General features: G+C 32.9%; 1 protein-coding gene and 1 long non-coding RNA gene across 3 annotated transcripts in view; one reads left to right on the top strand and one right to left on the bottom strand.

Moving 5' to 3' along the window:
* LOC139706147 (uncharacterized) overlaps positions 1-12,308 on the top strand; it is a 78,860-nt gene that overhangs the window by 15,883 nt on the left and 50,669 nt on the right. For both annotated transcript variants that reach the window (XR_011707817.1, XR_011707816.1), the window contains one exon: positions 8,181-8,245. This is a non-coding gene — a long non-coding RNA (uncharacterized lncRNA). The remainder of the gene's footprint in view (positions 1-8,180; positions 8,246-12,308) is intronic.
* Positions 1-12,308, bottom strand: part of Spmip4 (sperm microtubule inner protein 4) — a 32,216-nt gene that overhangs the window by 13,820 nt on the left and 6,088 nt on the right. The window contains exons 3-5 of the mRNA XM_027932637.2: positions 10,258-10,434; positions 6,017-6,088; positions 3,924-3,953 (exon numbers count right to left, since the gene is read on the bottom strand). Of these exons, the coding sequence (XP_027788438.2) occupies positions 3,924-3,953; positions 6,017-6,088; positions 10,258-10,434 (279 nt within the window). The remainder of the gene's footprint in view (positions 1-3,923; positions 3,954-6,016; positions 6,089-10,257; positions 10,435-12,308) is intronic.

Raw genomic sequence — 12,308 nt, forward strand, 5'->3', positions numbered from 1 at the left:
GCTTTTTCAGTAGTTCTCTGCTCAAACACAATTTTACAATATCAGCTTAATATTTTCAGTTAATATTGGTAAGGGCTTTTGTATCATACTCATACCAAAACCAGATAAGGACACATCAAGGAAAGTAAACTACAGACCAATATCCCTGATGAACATAGAAGCAAAAATACTTTAGCAATCATGTTCAACAACCTACTAAGACGACTGTACATCACACAGCCAATTTGGTTTTATTACAGAGATGAAAGGATGGCTTAACACATGCAAATCAATAAATGTAATTCACACATAAATAGATTTAAGACAGAAATCACTTGGTCATCTCAATAGTTGCAGAGAAGGCCTTCGACAAAACTCAGCACTCATTCATGATAAAAGCATAGAAGAAACCTACCTCAACATTGTATAAAACTATTTATGAAAAACCCAAAGCCAACATCTTAGTAAATGGGGAAAAACTGAAAGCATTTCATTTAAAATCTGGAATAAGACAAGATTGTCCGCTCTCACCACTCCTATTTAATATAGTTCTAGAAATCCTAGCCAGAACAATTAGGCAAGGAAAGGAAATAAAAGGGATAAAAATGGGAAAGGAAGAAGTCACATTATCACCATTTCTGGATTCTATACCTAGAAGATCAATAAAACTCCATCAAAAGCCTCCTAAAGATAATTAAACAAATTTGGCAAAGGAGCAGATTACAAAAATCAGTAGCTTTCCTATATATTAACAATGAATAATGAATTTGCTGAGAAAGAAATCAGGAAAATAATTCCATTCACAATAGCTTAAAAAATAAAGTATCTAGGAACAAATCTAACCAAGGAGGTGAAAGACCTCTACAATGAAAACTACAGAACATCGAAGAAAGAAACTAAAGAAGACCTCAGAAAATGGAGAGAACTCCCATATTCATAGATAGGCAGAATTAATATTATTAAGATGGCCATACTACTGTCAAAGGCAATGTACAGATTCAATGGAATTCCCATCAAAATACCAATGACATTCTTCACAGAACTAGAAAAGCAGTTATGAAATTCATTTGGAAAAATAACAGACCTAGAATAGCCAAAGCAGTTCTTAGCAAGAAAAATGAAGCAGGAGGCATCACAATACCAGACCTCAAATTATACTAAGAGCTATTGTAATGAAAATGTATGGTATCATAAAAATAGACATATAGACCAAAGGTACAGAATAGAAGACACAGAGACAAACTGACACATATCTGTAGTTATTTGATTCTTGCTTGACAAAGGTGCCCAAAACATACTGGAGAAAAGACAGCCTTTTTAACAAATGGTGCTGAGACAACTGGTTATCCCTATGCAGAAGAATAAAACTAGAACCTTATCTCTCACTCTGTACAAAAATCAACTCAAAATGGATCAAAGACCTAGGAATTAGACCAGGAAATATGTAACTCTTAGAAGAAAACTTAGCATATAGGCACAGGCAACAACTTCCTCAACAGGACCTCTAAAGCTCAGGAAATAATGCCAAGAGTTAATAAACTGAATGGCACTGATTTTAAAAGCTCCTGGTACAGCAAAGGAGACAATTAGGAATATGAACAGAGGATATACAGAATGGGAGAAAAATCTTTGCTAGCTACTCTTCTGACAGAGGATTAGTATTGTGTAAAGTTTTTTTTGAGTACTTTATATATAGACCATATATATGTAGTACTATATATATACTTAGTCTATATAGACTATATATAGTACTAGATAAAGTACTCAAAAAACTTTACACAAAAAATGAAATAACCCAATTAATAAATGGGCAAATGAATTGAACAGACACATCTCAAAAGAAGAAAGACAAATGGCCAATAAACATATGAAAAAATGTTCAGCATCATTAGAAATTAGGGAAATACAAATCAAAACTTCTGAGATTTCATCTCACACTAGTCAATATGGCAATCATGAAGAATACAAATAATAATAAATGCTGGAGAGGAAAAGAAACACTTTTACACTGTTGGTGGAATTGTAAATTAGTACAACCACTATGGAAATCAATATGGAGGTTCCTCGAAAGACTGGGCATGGAACCACCATATGACCCAGCTATACCAGTCCTCACTATTTACCCTAAAGAATTAAAGTTATCCTACTGTGTGATAATGCATACTCATATTTATTCCAGCATAATTCACAATACTCAAACTATGGAACCTAGTTGATGAATGGATAAAGAAAATGTGGTACCTGCACACAATGGAGTTTTATTCAGCCATATAGAAAAATGATATTATGTCATTTGCAGGAAAATAAATAGAACTAGAGATGATTATGTTAAGCAAAATAAATCAAGCCCAGAAGTCAAGGGTTGTATGTTTTCTCTCATATGTGGAAGCTAGAGAGAAAAAAATGAAAAGAAAAGGTGGGGGGAATCTCATGAAAATCAAAGGGAGATCAGTAGAGGAAAGGGATGGGGCAGGGTAGAGGTGAGGAAGGATGGGTAAAGTGTTGGGGACTGATGTTGGTTAAATTATATTGTATGCATGTATGAATATGTAACAACAAATCCCATCATTATGTACAAATATGATGAATGAATAAAAAATGTGGAAAAAAAAAAAGAAAGGCTGCAAATGGTTTCTTGTACCAGTTGCCAATAAAAAGAACAAGGGTTCCTTGGAGTTTTGGCTCATCCAGGAGTGGAGCAGGAAGTATACAAGATGATCCAGAAGTATCTTATATTGCCAGAAAGTAAGGAAATGCTAAAAAGAAAGAAAAACCATCCTCCAAACCTCCACAAGGATGAGGGAAATGTCAAAAGAATACAGAAGAGAATTAGAAGAGCTTCTTATGCCCAATTTGAATAATAAAATAAGGGGGTACTGGATTACTGCCTAAGTACCAAAAAATAAAATATCCCCAAGTCCATACTGAAAATAAGTGGTTCAGTAAATAAATGGAAAAGAATAACCATGCAGAAGAACACCAAAAATTTAAGTAGGTACTTTGTTCTTGGAAGGTAGAGCCTGATTCCAGATGTCTTCTGTGCACAGTGAGTTTCTTTTTAAGGGAACAGTGTGGAAAGGAGGGGAAAAAAAGACTAACTGTACAGTAAGGAAGCCTCAAAAAACACTCCCTCAGCCAGGTGATCAAGGTCAACATCAGCGGAGATATATCAGGTATACAGTATGCACCCTTCATAGAAAGTGATGAAAATGGTGCTTTACCTCCATGGTCCTCCTCCCCAAAACACATTGCTCCAGTCTAATCATAGAAAAACATGAGTTAAAAGTCCATTTTGGAGCATTCTACAAAATATCTGACCTATAATTCTCAAAATAGTCAAGGTCAAGGAAAATCTAGGAAAGTGTTACTACAAAAAGACACCTAAGGAGACATGAAGATGAAATGTAATGTGGAATCCTAAAATAGGATCCTGAAACAGAAAAAGGACAGTAGGTAAAAACTGAGGAAATCCGAATAAAGTACACACTTCAGTTAAACTAATGCATTGATACTGGTTCATTATTGTGACAAATGTGCCACATTAATATGGCAATAGTAGGGGAAACCGGGGGTAGGATATGTGGGAAGAACTCCCTATACTAACATCCTTATAATTCTATATTTCTAAAACTATACTAAAATAAAAAGTTTATTTAAAAAACGAGATTGGCAGTGGGTTGGAGAAGGAGCTCAGTGTAGAGTCCTTGCCTAGTACATGACTTCAATCCTCAGTACCACCAAACAGCAAGGGCAGGGGGGAGTAGGGAATATAATTGGGAAGAAATCAAAATAATGTTACCTTGGACTTGAACCAGCCTCTCCTTCCATTTGTTAAAAAATAGTTTTCATCAAAAGTCTCACTTCTCTCACCTGTCTAAGTGGTATGAAATGCCAATAGTTTTTTTCTGATTATAACAAGGAAGGAAAATATGTTTTATACTTACCTTATTGTTGAATTAGATGGTTTGGGCAACCTAGAATAAAAACAGAAAATAATTCATAATTTAAATTAAGGGCCTTTAAAGGCTTGTATTATTATTATTTGAAAATTGCTGAAGACTAAGGATATACCCCATTTTCAAACTACATTGTCACCACGATAATATTTTTATTAACTTTCTGGAACTGTGCATATTGACAGGCTAGAGCGATATATTTTCATATCTCAGTTATCTACTGATAAATTTTTCCATTCCACATATTCTTACTTCATATGGCAATATATGAAGTAAGTCTTCAGTCTTGCTTACCCCTACCCCTTTTGCATTTCTTATTCACAGGAAGATACAGGGGCTGATGGATAGCTTCTAATGATAAGAGAGCTCTGGTTCCTACTGACCTTCACTCTCATAATCATGTGGTAGCCAAAGAGCCCTGAAGAAGCCTGACATCACATATGTGGTGCAATTACATGACCTGAAGTGACACAAATGTGGCCTTGTTGGGAAGATAAGTAGATAATAGGTATACTTGTCCCTTTGCCCAGAGTTGCTGATCTCTCATGATAGTAAATGTTGCTATGAAAGGATAGAACAAAACTGACAAAGTTCCTGGAGGTTTGCCTTTCCAAATTAGTTCATTACAAGGTTGTGTATTTAATTATTTGAAACACTGCTTTCCAAGAAATAATACTATAGCCTTGGGGAAAAGTTTACTAGAGAGGGATAGTTACCCACTTATATGATTTCAGCTATTAGTTTTATCCTATGCAAATAAGACTCTGAAAGATTTCAGACATGAAAAATGAACAGAATGCCATAAATTTGATAGTAAAAGTTGATAAAACTGAATACACTTGAGCAATTTTTAGATGTTTCTACATATTCACTACTAAGTGACATATAAGTCATAGAACTTTGTTACTCTAGCATATGTTATAAATACACAATTCTCATGAATCATAAATGTTTATGTCTTTATTTGGACTCTTAAGTATGTGGGTGTGGAACTAAAAAGAAAAGTGATTTCCTCTCTTCCAGTTATATTGTTGGGTTGGAGACGGGGATGAACGATGAATCCAAGGTATATAGAGTTAAAATTTACTACTATATATTAAATATTAACTTGGCATCTAAAATTGCTCTCATGTGACAAATTTTGCTGTGATGTTGATAAGTATATGATTAAAATTGATTCAAAATGAAAAAAAATAAGAATTTTTTTTTAAAAAATCTTTTTTAAAAATTCAAAATTTAAAGATAAAATTAAAGTAAAATGAAATGCTCAGAGACACCACTTGCTTGATCCAACCAATTATTCAATCCTATTGCCATACTCCATATCTCCTTTGCAAAGTTAACTAAACCCAAAGAGATAAGCAAATGCTAATTTTATCTTTTTGGCTCCCTCTAGTGGCTAAATTTTATACTGTATCACCTTAATTTAAAAACAACCAACAAATCTTAATAAAGATAAAAAAAATATTTTCATTGTCATTTCAGTAGTGTCAATATTTTATTCTTATTTTACAAAAAATAAAAATGCATGACTTAGTAATATACACGAAAAACCATTTTTTTAAAAGAGTAAAAATAATTTAATATACTAGAGCATAATACCTTTAAGCGCAGGCTAAATTAGTATTTCTTATCCAAAAGAGATACTTAGTAATTTTTAAAAGAGTTACTTATAGATAACCATAACAATCCTCTCTTATTATGAAGTTTCAGTTCAAAATTTGTTGAGGGCCATTGTGGCATTTTCTGTAAATTTTTTAATGAAATAGAAATATAACAGATTTTTATTATATTGAATAAGTAGGTCAAGGTAAGAACATGAATCAAGATGACGTGTAGGAATCTCTTTGAACATTACTATCATTATTTCTTACTCTTTGTTTACTGGTTTAAATGCTACAAGCCCTTTCTTTTGGTTTATCTGCTGCTGCTTTTTAAAAATTTCTAATGTTAATGATCACTATTTTAATAAAAAGGAAGAATTCTCTAAAAGTTCCCATGTGGGGGCTTTTTTGTTTCTCATATAACTAATTTCCACTTAAATTACTATTTGATCCCATGTAAGGGGACCTCTAACTTACAAGGAATCATTTCCATAGACGTCACTTTTTTGGTTCCGTGTCAAATAATAGTATTGTTCAATAGGAAGTTTTCTGAAAAGAAAGAAAATATTAAATTGAATCTCTTTTTAAATTAACATAGTATAATGGGGAGACTATAAAAGATAAGTAGATTAATACGATCATGAATATATAGAAACAATGTATGAAAAGATGGCATTTTAAATTATTTGAAAAGTATATATTTTTCAATAAACAGTACAGGAAAAATTCACTACCCATTTGGAAAATAATACATCTCTACATTATTCAAAAAGATAATTTCAGATAGATTAAAAATCTAAAGAATTGAGGATAAATCTATACAAATATTAAAAAAGAAAGGGCTGGGGCTGTAACTCAGTGGCAGAATGCTTATCTAGCATGTGTGAGGCACTGGGTTCGATCCTCAGCACCACATAAAAATAAACAAATAATATGAAGGCATTGTGTCCAACTACAACTAAAAATTTTAAAAAAGAAAGAAAGAAAATGTATAGGAATATGTTTTTTTTTTTAAGCTAGTAAAGAGGGCCTTTTAAATAAGATGTTTCTTTCAAAAGCCAAAAGCACATTGATAAGACAATGGACACTACAAAGAGCTTAAATAAAACAAAAATTGGAAGAAATAAAAATAACATAGAAGGGATTGATATCTAGAACATCTACTAAATTAAAAAATTCATATTTTGAATATTTTATATTATGACCCAGAACTTTCACTGAAGATATGCCCTACGGAAACATTTGTGCAAGGATCAAAGAACTATGTGAGTGGTCAAATAACCTGTGAAACATTGTGGAACATTATGAGAAAATTAAAAATAATAAAGTAAATCTGTGTTTATTGACAAAGGACTATCTCTAGATTGTAAAGAAAAAAAACATCAACTTGCTTAACACTACATATCAAATGATTTCACATATAAACAAAATAACACCATAAAATTTCAGTGGGCACATGCATAACTATGTAAACAGGTAACAGAAGGTATGGAAGGAGACACACCAAATTGGTAACTGTGGTTCGCTCTAGGAGGGAGGGAAGAGGCTGGCCTCACCTGTAATATTTTCAGACGTATTGTAGTACTCACCTGTCATTGTGGTTGCCCCATATCTTTTGAATGCTCACTCTGTATTTTTATAGTGAGTCGGTACTGGTCACCTGCAAATCAGTATCCACTGCAGATGTGGGTGATCAGTAGAATTTTTGTGTATACATCTGCACCCTGGAGGCTAGGGAGGCTGGGAAGTGGATTTCTGGATCTTACTTGGGCAAGGGGATGTTCCAAATGTGGGAAACTGCAAAATGTAGGGAAGGTACTGCACCTTTCATGTACCTCAGTGCCAGTACCTATGACTATCCTTTCAAGATGAAAGAAAGAAAGGAATGCTGGTGAGCACTGAATCAATTCAGATATTGCAGAAATTTTTGATTTGCAATAGAATAATAATGTAGAATAATGATTTTCCCATTCACCATGAGCCTCTTTGTCTCTCTCAAGATTTTTTTCCCTTACTAACAGGATAATCTACTCTTTTAATCTCTTCAAACTAGAGAATTGCAGGGGTTTTTAGGCTCACCTTGTCTCAATATGCACTTGGAATATAGGAGTTGGGTTAGGTATAATGAGTCTCAAACAATCATACTGTTTCCCTTTGGGCTCCAACATTTCCAGGAGAGTATGGGAATATATGGGGTGGTTTATTTTGGTTGTCACAATGAATTTAGGATGCAACTAGTATTTCCAGGTCAAGAGCCAAAGGTGCTAAACACTTTGCAATATATGCCACTTATTAAATTGAATGGCAGAGGTTGTTTGACTTTCATTGGTGACTGGCTGCTGATAAAAGAGTAAACAAGTACAAATTTTATTAAGGAGAAATTTTGCTTTATGAAATCATTCATAATATCTTTCGGTATTATTATTAAACTAGAAAAATCAAAGTTGTCAGGAAATTCAGAGTATCCTTTAGTTCACAGAGCACTGCAGATCTATTTTAAGAGCTTTCAACCAGTAGCTTAAAGGAAGAATTTCCTTTTCTAAAATGAACAATTTTACTACTTTACCAAACTTAAATCAATGTTTATGAAAGTGAACACTAAGTTTTACATTTTCATTACTTTGTGATTTTGTTCCTTCAGTGAATTGATGCTGAATTGGGTGATGACTGATCTTACTTGGAATTTCTGAAACTTGCATATTATAGGTAAGTAAATATTACTAAAGTTCCTTTAAAGGAGTTTTACTTTGATACTTTTATGTCAGGAAGACTCAGAAGGGGCAGCAATGCCCCATGTGGCATTATATGGACATTGTATTGGAACATGTGTATAGAAACACAGGTAATTACATTTTATTTAGTAAGTAATGCTTTTTAAAAAAAAATTTCTTAACCCCAGATGACATACTTTGGAAAAGGTCCAGGAGGTGAGACATCCTAAAGGAGTAGGTACTTTTCATTTCCAAAGGCACAGGACAAAGAGTTGGTAAGGCAAAGGAGTGATCCTGTTTCTCACAAAACCTTCTACCAAAGGAGGTGGTAGGGTGTGGTTGCTAGAGAAAACCTTTTTTTTTTTTTTTTTAAGGTTTAAAAATTGAGGCTTCACCCATAAAGAGAGCTGTAAAACATTGTTATTTTTGTATAAAAGGCTTTTTTTAAGGGAGAAAGAAAAATATGGTAATAGCAGTTATTCCTTGTTAGGAAACAAGGTAAATCCTATTCTGTAGTTGTTTGCCAAGCAATTAGCCCTATATATGAAGACAGAAATTTGTCATAAATATATTTTTAAGAGAGGAATATGCTAAAATGATAATATTTGACATAAAGAGGCATGAAAAGAATGAAAGACATTAACCTACATTTGTGAGTCAGGGGTGATAGGCATTCTAAGTGAAACAAGTATTTCTTTTCTTAGTGTCTTGGGGCTGCATTCAGCAAGACCAACACAAACCTTTCACTTAATCTTTGGCCTTCTTTTTACACACTGAAATTCTATGCAAATATTTCTAATTCTTTATACTACTGCATATTGTTTAATATTCAAATTTTGGAGGACAATAGCTTAAACTCCATAAAGAGTTATAACCCCCAGGTCTGTAAAACAATACTTTCTATACTTAAATTACTGAATAGATAAATGAATAAATGATGAGTTTTATGGTGTAGATATTAGGTGCCCCAAAAGGTCATGTGTGAGACAATGCAAGAAAATTTAGAGGTGAAATTATTGGGTTATGAGAGTCTTAATCTAATCAACACGTTAATCACCTGAGAGAGATTAACTGGGTAGTAATTACAGGCAAGTAAAGTGTGGCTGGAGGAGATGCATCACTGAGGGCATGTCTGGGTTTTTGTCCCTGGTGAGGACAAGGATCAATCTCTCTCTCTCTCTCTCTGTTGGGCCTTTTTGTCTGTCAGCTTTTTACTGATTTACTGAGGTCTTGATAAGATTATCAGCCACATATGTCCCTATTTTTAATGTTTCTCTCTCTAGCTATGGCTTGTCTTATCTGTTTTACTTCTTTTGCTTGTTATAGAACAAAAAAACTAGCTAGACTGTTAGTAAACCAGGTAATCAGTATTGTTAGATAAAAAAGAAGAAAGTAGTCTTTGTGCCATGGTTTGATGGATTATTCTCTGAATTTCATAATTAAAATTAAGTAATCTTTAATAAATATTCAATTTGAAATTTAATTTCCTGCTCAAATTTTTTTGCTTTGTCTTCAGTTTTAACTTCTGTGAATAGAGTTGCTGAAAGTGACTTTAAAAATTTATGTTATTATTTAAATACATAAATACTTTTGAAAACATTTGACAGAGAATTTTAATGACTACAAAGATTGGTGAAAAAATTACAAATCAAAAGTTCCAAAAACCAAGAACATTTGCACAAATTAGGCTAATTCTTTGTTCAGACAAAAAACATGTTTAATATCCATTTTTCTCTCATATTCTCACTTAATAAGATAAGTAAGGGAATAGGTTAATCAGAATTTTTTAGAATACTTTATCATCTCTAAGGACATTAAAATATTTAATAAACAGGCTTTTTATGATTTCATGATTAGAAATCATATAATTAATTTTACTATCTGTGTCTTTTTATTCATAGTAAAAGAAATTAGTTTGGAGGCATATTTAAGTTTACAAAAGATTCAATAGAAATAGAGAAAATGGATAATAACAATCTTTATGTGAATAGCAGCAAGTTTAGTTACCTTGGCCAGGTTTCTCCACCAAATCCATAATGCTGATGTCCTTTGCCCATGACACAAGGAGGTTCATATTTTGGCCTGTGTTCATCAGGCAGCGAAATCGGTATAATCCCACCATATTCCCTTTCAGCACCCCATGGAAGCTTACATTGGTGGAGTGACTCCCTTAATTCCTGATACCTGTTAGAATAAAAGAGACTTGAAATTGTTCAGCAACAATTAAAATTTCCATTTCTTCATAAGTATTTTTAGATAGAACAGAGAATTCTCAGTACTGGGTATATTATGATACTTTCTGGGTATTTAGGCATCATGGGACTACCCAAGAACTGAGGTTAAATTCCTGATTCCTACAGATTATCTCCCTGCCACCAAACAGTGGTAGTATATTTATCTAAAATAATATTGAGAAATAACTCACATGCTATAGAATTAATCAACTTTGGATATATAATTCAACGATTTTTGGTTTATTTACAGATAGATATGTACAATTTTAGAATATTCTCATCATCTAAAAAAAAAATCTGTACTCTTAAGTCTTCATCCACTATACCTCTTTTATCCTTCCAGCCCTAAGCAACTACTAATCTAGTTTCTTGCTCTATAGGTTTGCCTATTTTGGACATTTCATATAAATTGAATTATATATATTGAATTATATAATATGTAGTCTTTTCTGATGGGCTTTTTTTCTTTGAATTGAACTCAGGGGTACTTAACCACTGAGCCACATCTACAGCCCTCTTTCTTCTTCTGAGGGCCTCACTAAGTTGCTGAGGCTGGCTTTGAATTTGCAATCCTCCTGCCTCAGCCTCCCAAATTGCTGGGATTACAGGTGTGTGCCACTGCACCTGGCCTCTGATGTGCTTAATATAATGGTTTCAAGGTTCATCCATGTTGTAGCATGTGTCTGTACTTTGTTCTTTTTAATAGCCACATAACATTCCAATATATGGATATACCACATTTTGTTTAGCTGTTCATCAGTTGTCGGATAATTGACTGTTGGGAACAATGCCACTGTGAATACGCATGTCCAAGTTTTTGTTTGAATACTTGTTTTTAACTTTCATGGAGTATATGAAGAAGCTAAATGTCTGAGTTATATTGAAATTCTGAGTTAAATTTGTTAAGGAACTGTCAAACTGTTTTCTATTGCAGTTTCTCCATTTTTAAATTTCCACCAGTATTATATGAGAGTCAATTTCCCCACATTCTTGCCAACAGTTGTTATTGTGTTTAAAAAGATAATTTTTATTATAGCCCATTTAATAATAGGTATGAAGTATTATTTTGGTTTTGATTTGCATTTTCCAAATGACTAATGATATTTGAAATTTTTTCATGTTACTATTGGCCATTTGTATATCTTCTTTGGAGAAAAGTTTATTGGATCCTTTGTATTTCTAAATCAAGTTATTTGCTTTATTTTTGAGTTGTAAGAGTTCTTTATATATCATAGATACAGGTCTCTGTTAGATATGACATGCAAATATTTTCTCCTGTTCTGTGATATACATTTCTTTTTGCTTACTTGATAGTATCATGGAAACACAAAAGTTTTTAATTATCATGCAGTTCAATTTGTTTCCTTTTGCTTGATTTGGGCGTAACAGCTAAGAATATATTGTCAAATCCAAGATGATTTATCCCTGTTTTCTTCTTAGAGTTTTGATTGATGACAAGTTAATCTTTATATATGGTATGAGATAAGGAATCAATTTATTCTTTTGCATGTCGAAATCCAATGTTCCAGCACCATTTGTGGAAAAGAATTCCTCATTGTCTTGTCTAGAGATCATCTTATTTTTTTTTTCAAATGGAGAGTACTGTAAAGTAATAGTACAAATATTATAAAAGATCTACTTGTTCCTCAACAGTTCAGTGAAGTTTACCAGGCTCACAAATGCTCTGTTTGGATGAGATCTTCGGAGAAAACTGAGGAATGATTTTTGAGAAAACTGAATTAAGTTTTGCCCCTGGGTCAATAGGTTGCTGAATAGGATCAGTGTAAGTGAAACCAGGAACCCAAATTCAGATGGGACAAGATT

The sequence above is a fragment of the Marmota flaviventris genome, chromosome 1 (assembly GCF_047511675.1).
Source record: "Marmota flaviventris isolate mMarFla1 chromosome 1, mMarFla1.hap1, whole genome shotgun sequence".
Classification (NCBI taxonomy): Eukaryota; Metazoa; Chordata; class Mammalia; order Rodentia; family Sciuridae; genus Marmota; species Marmota flaviventris.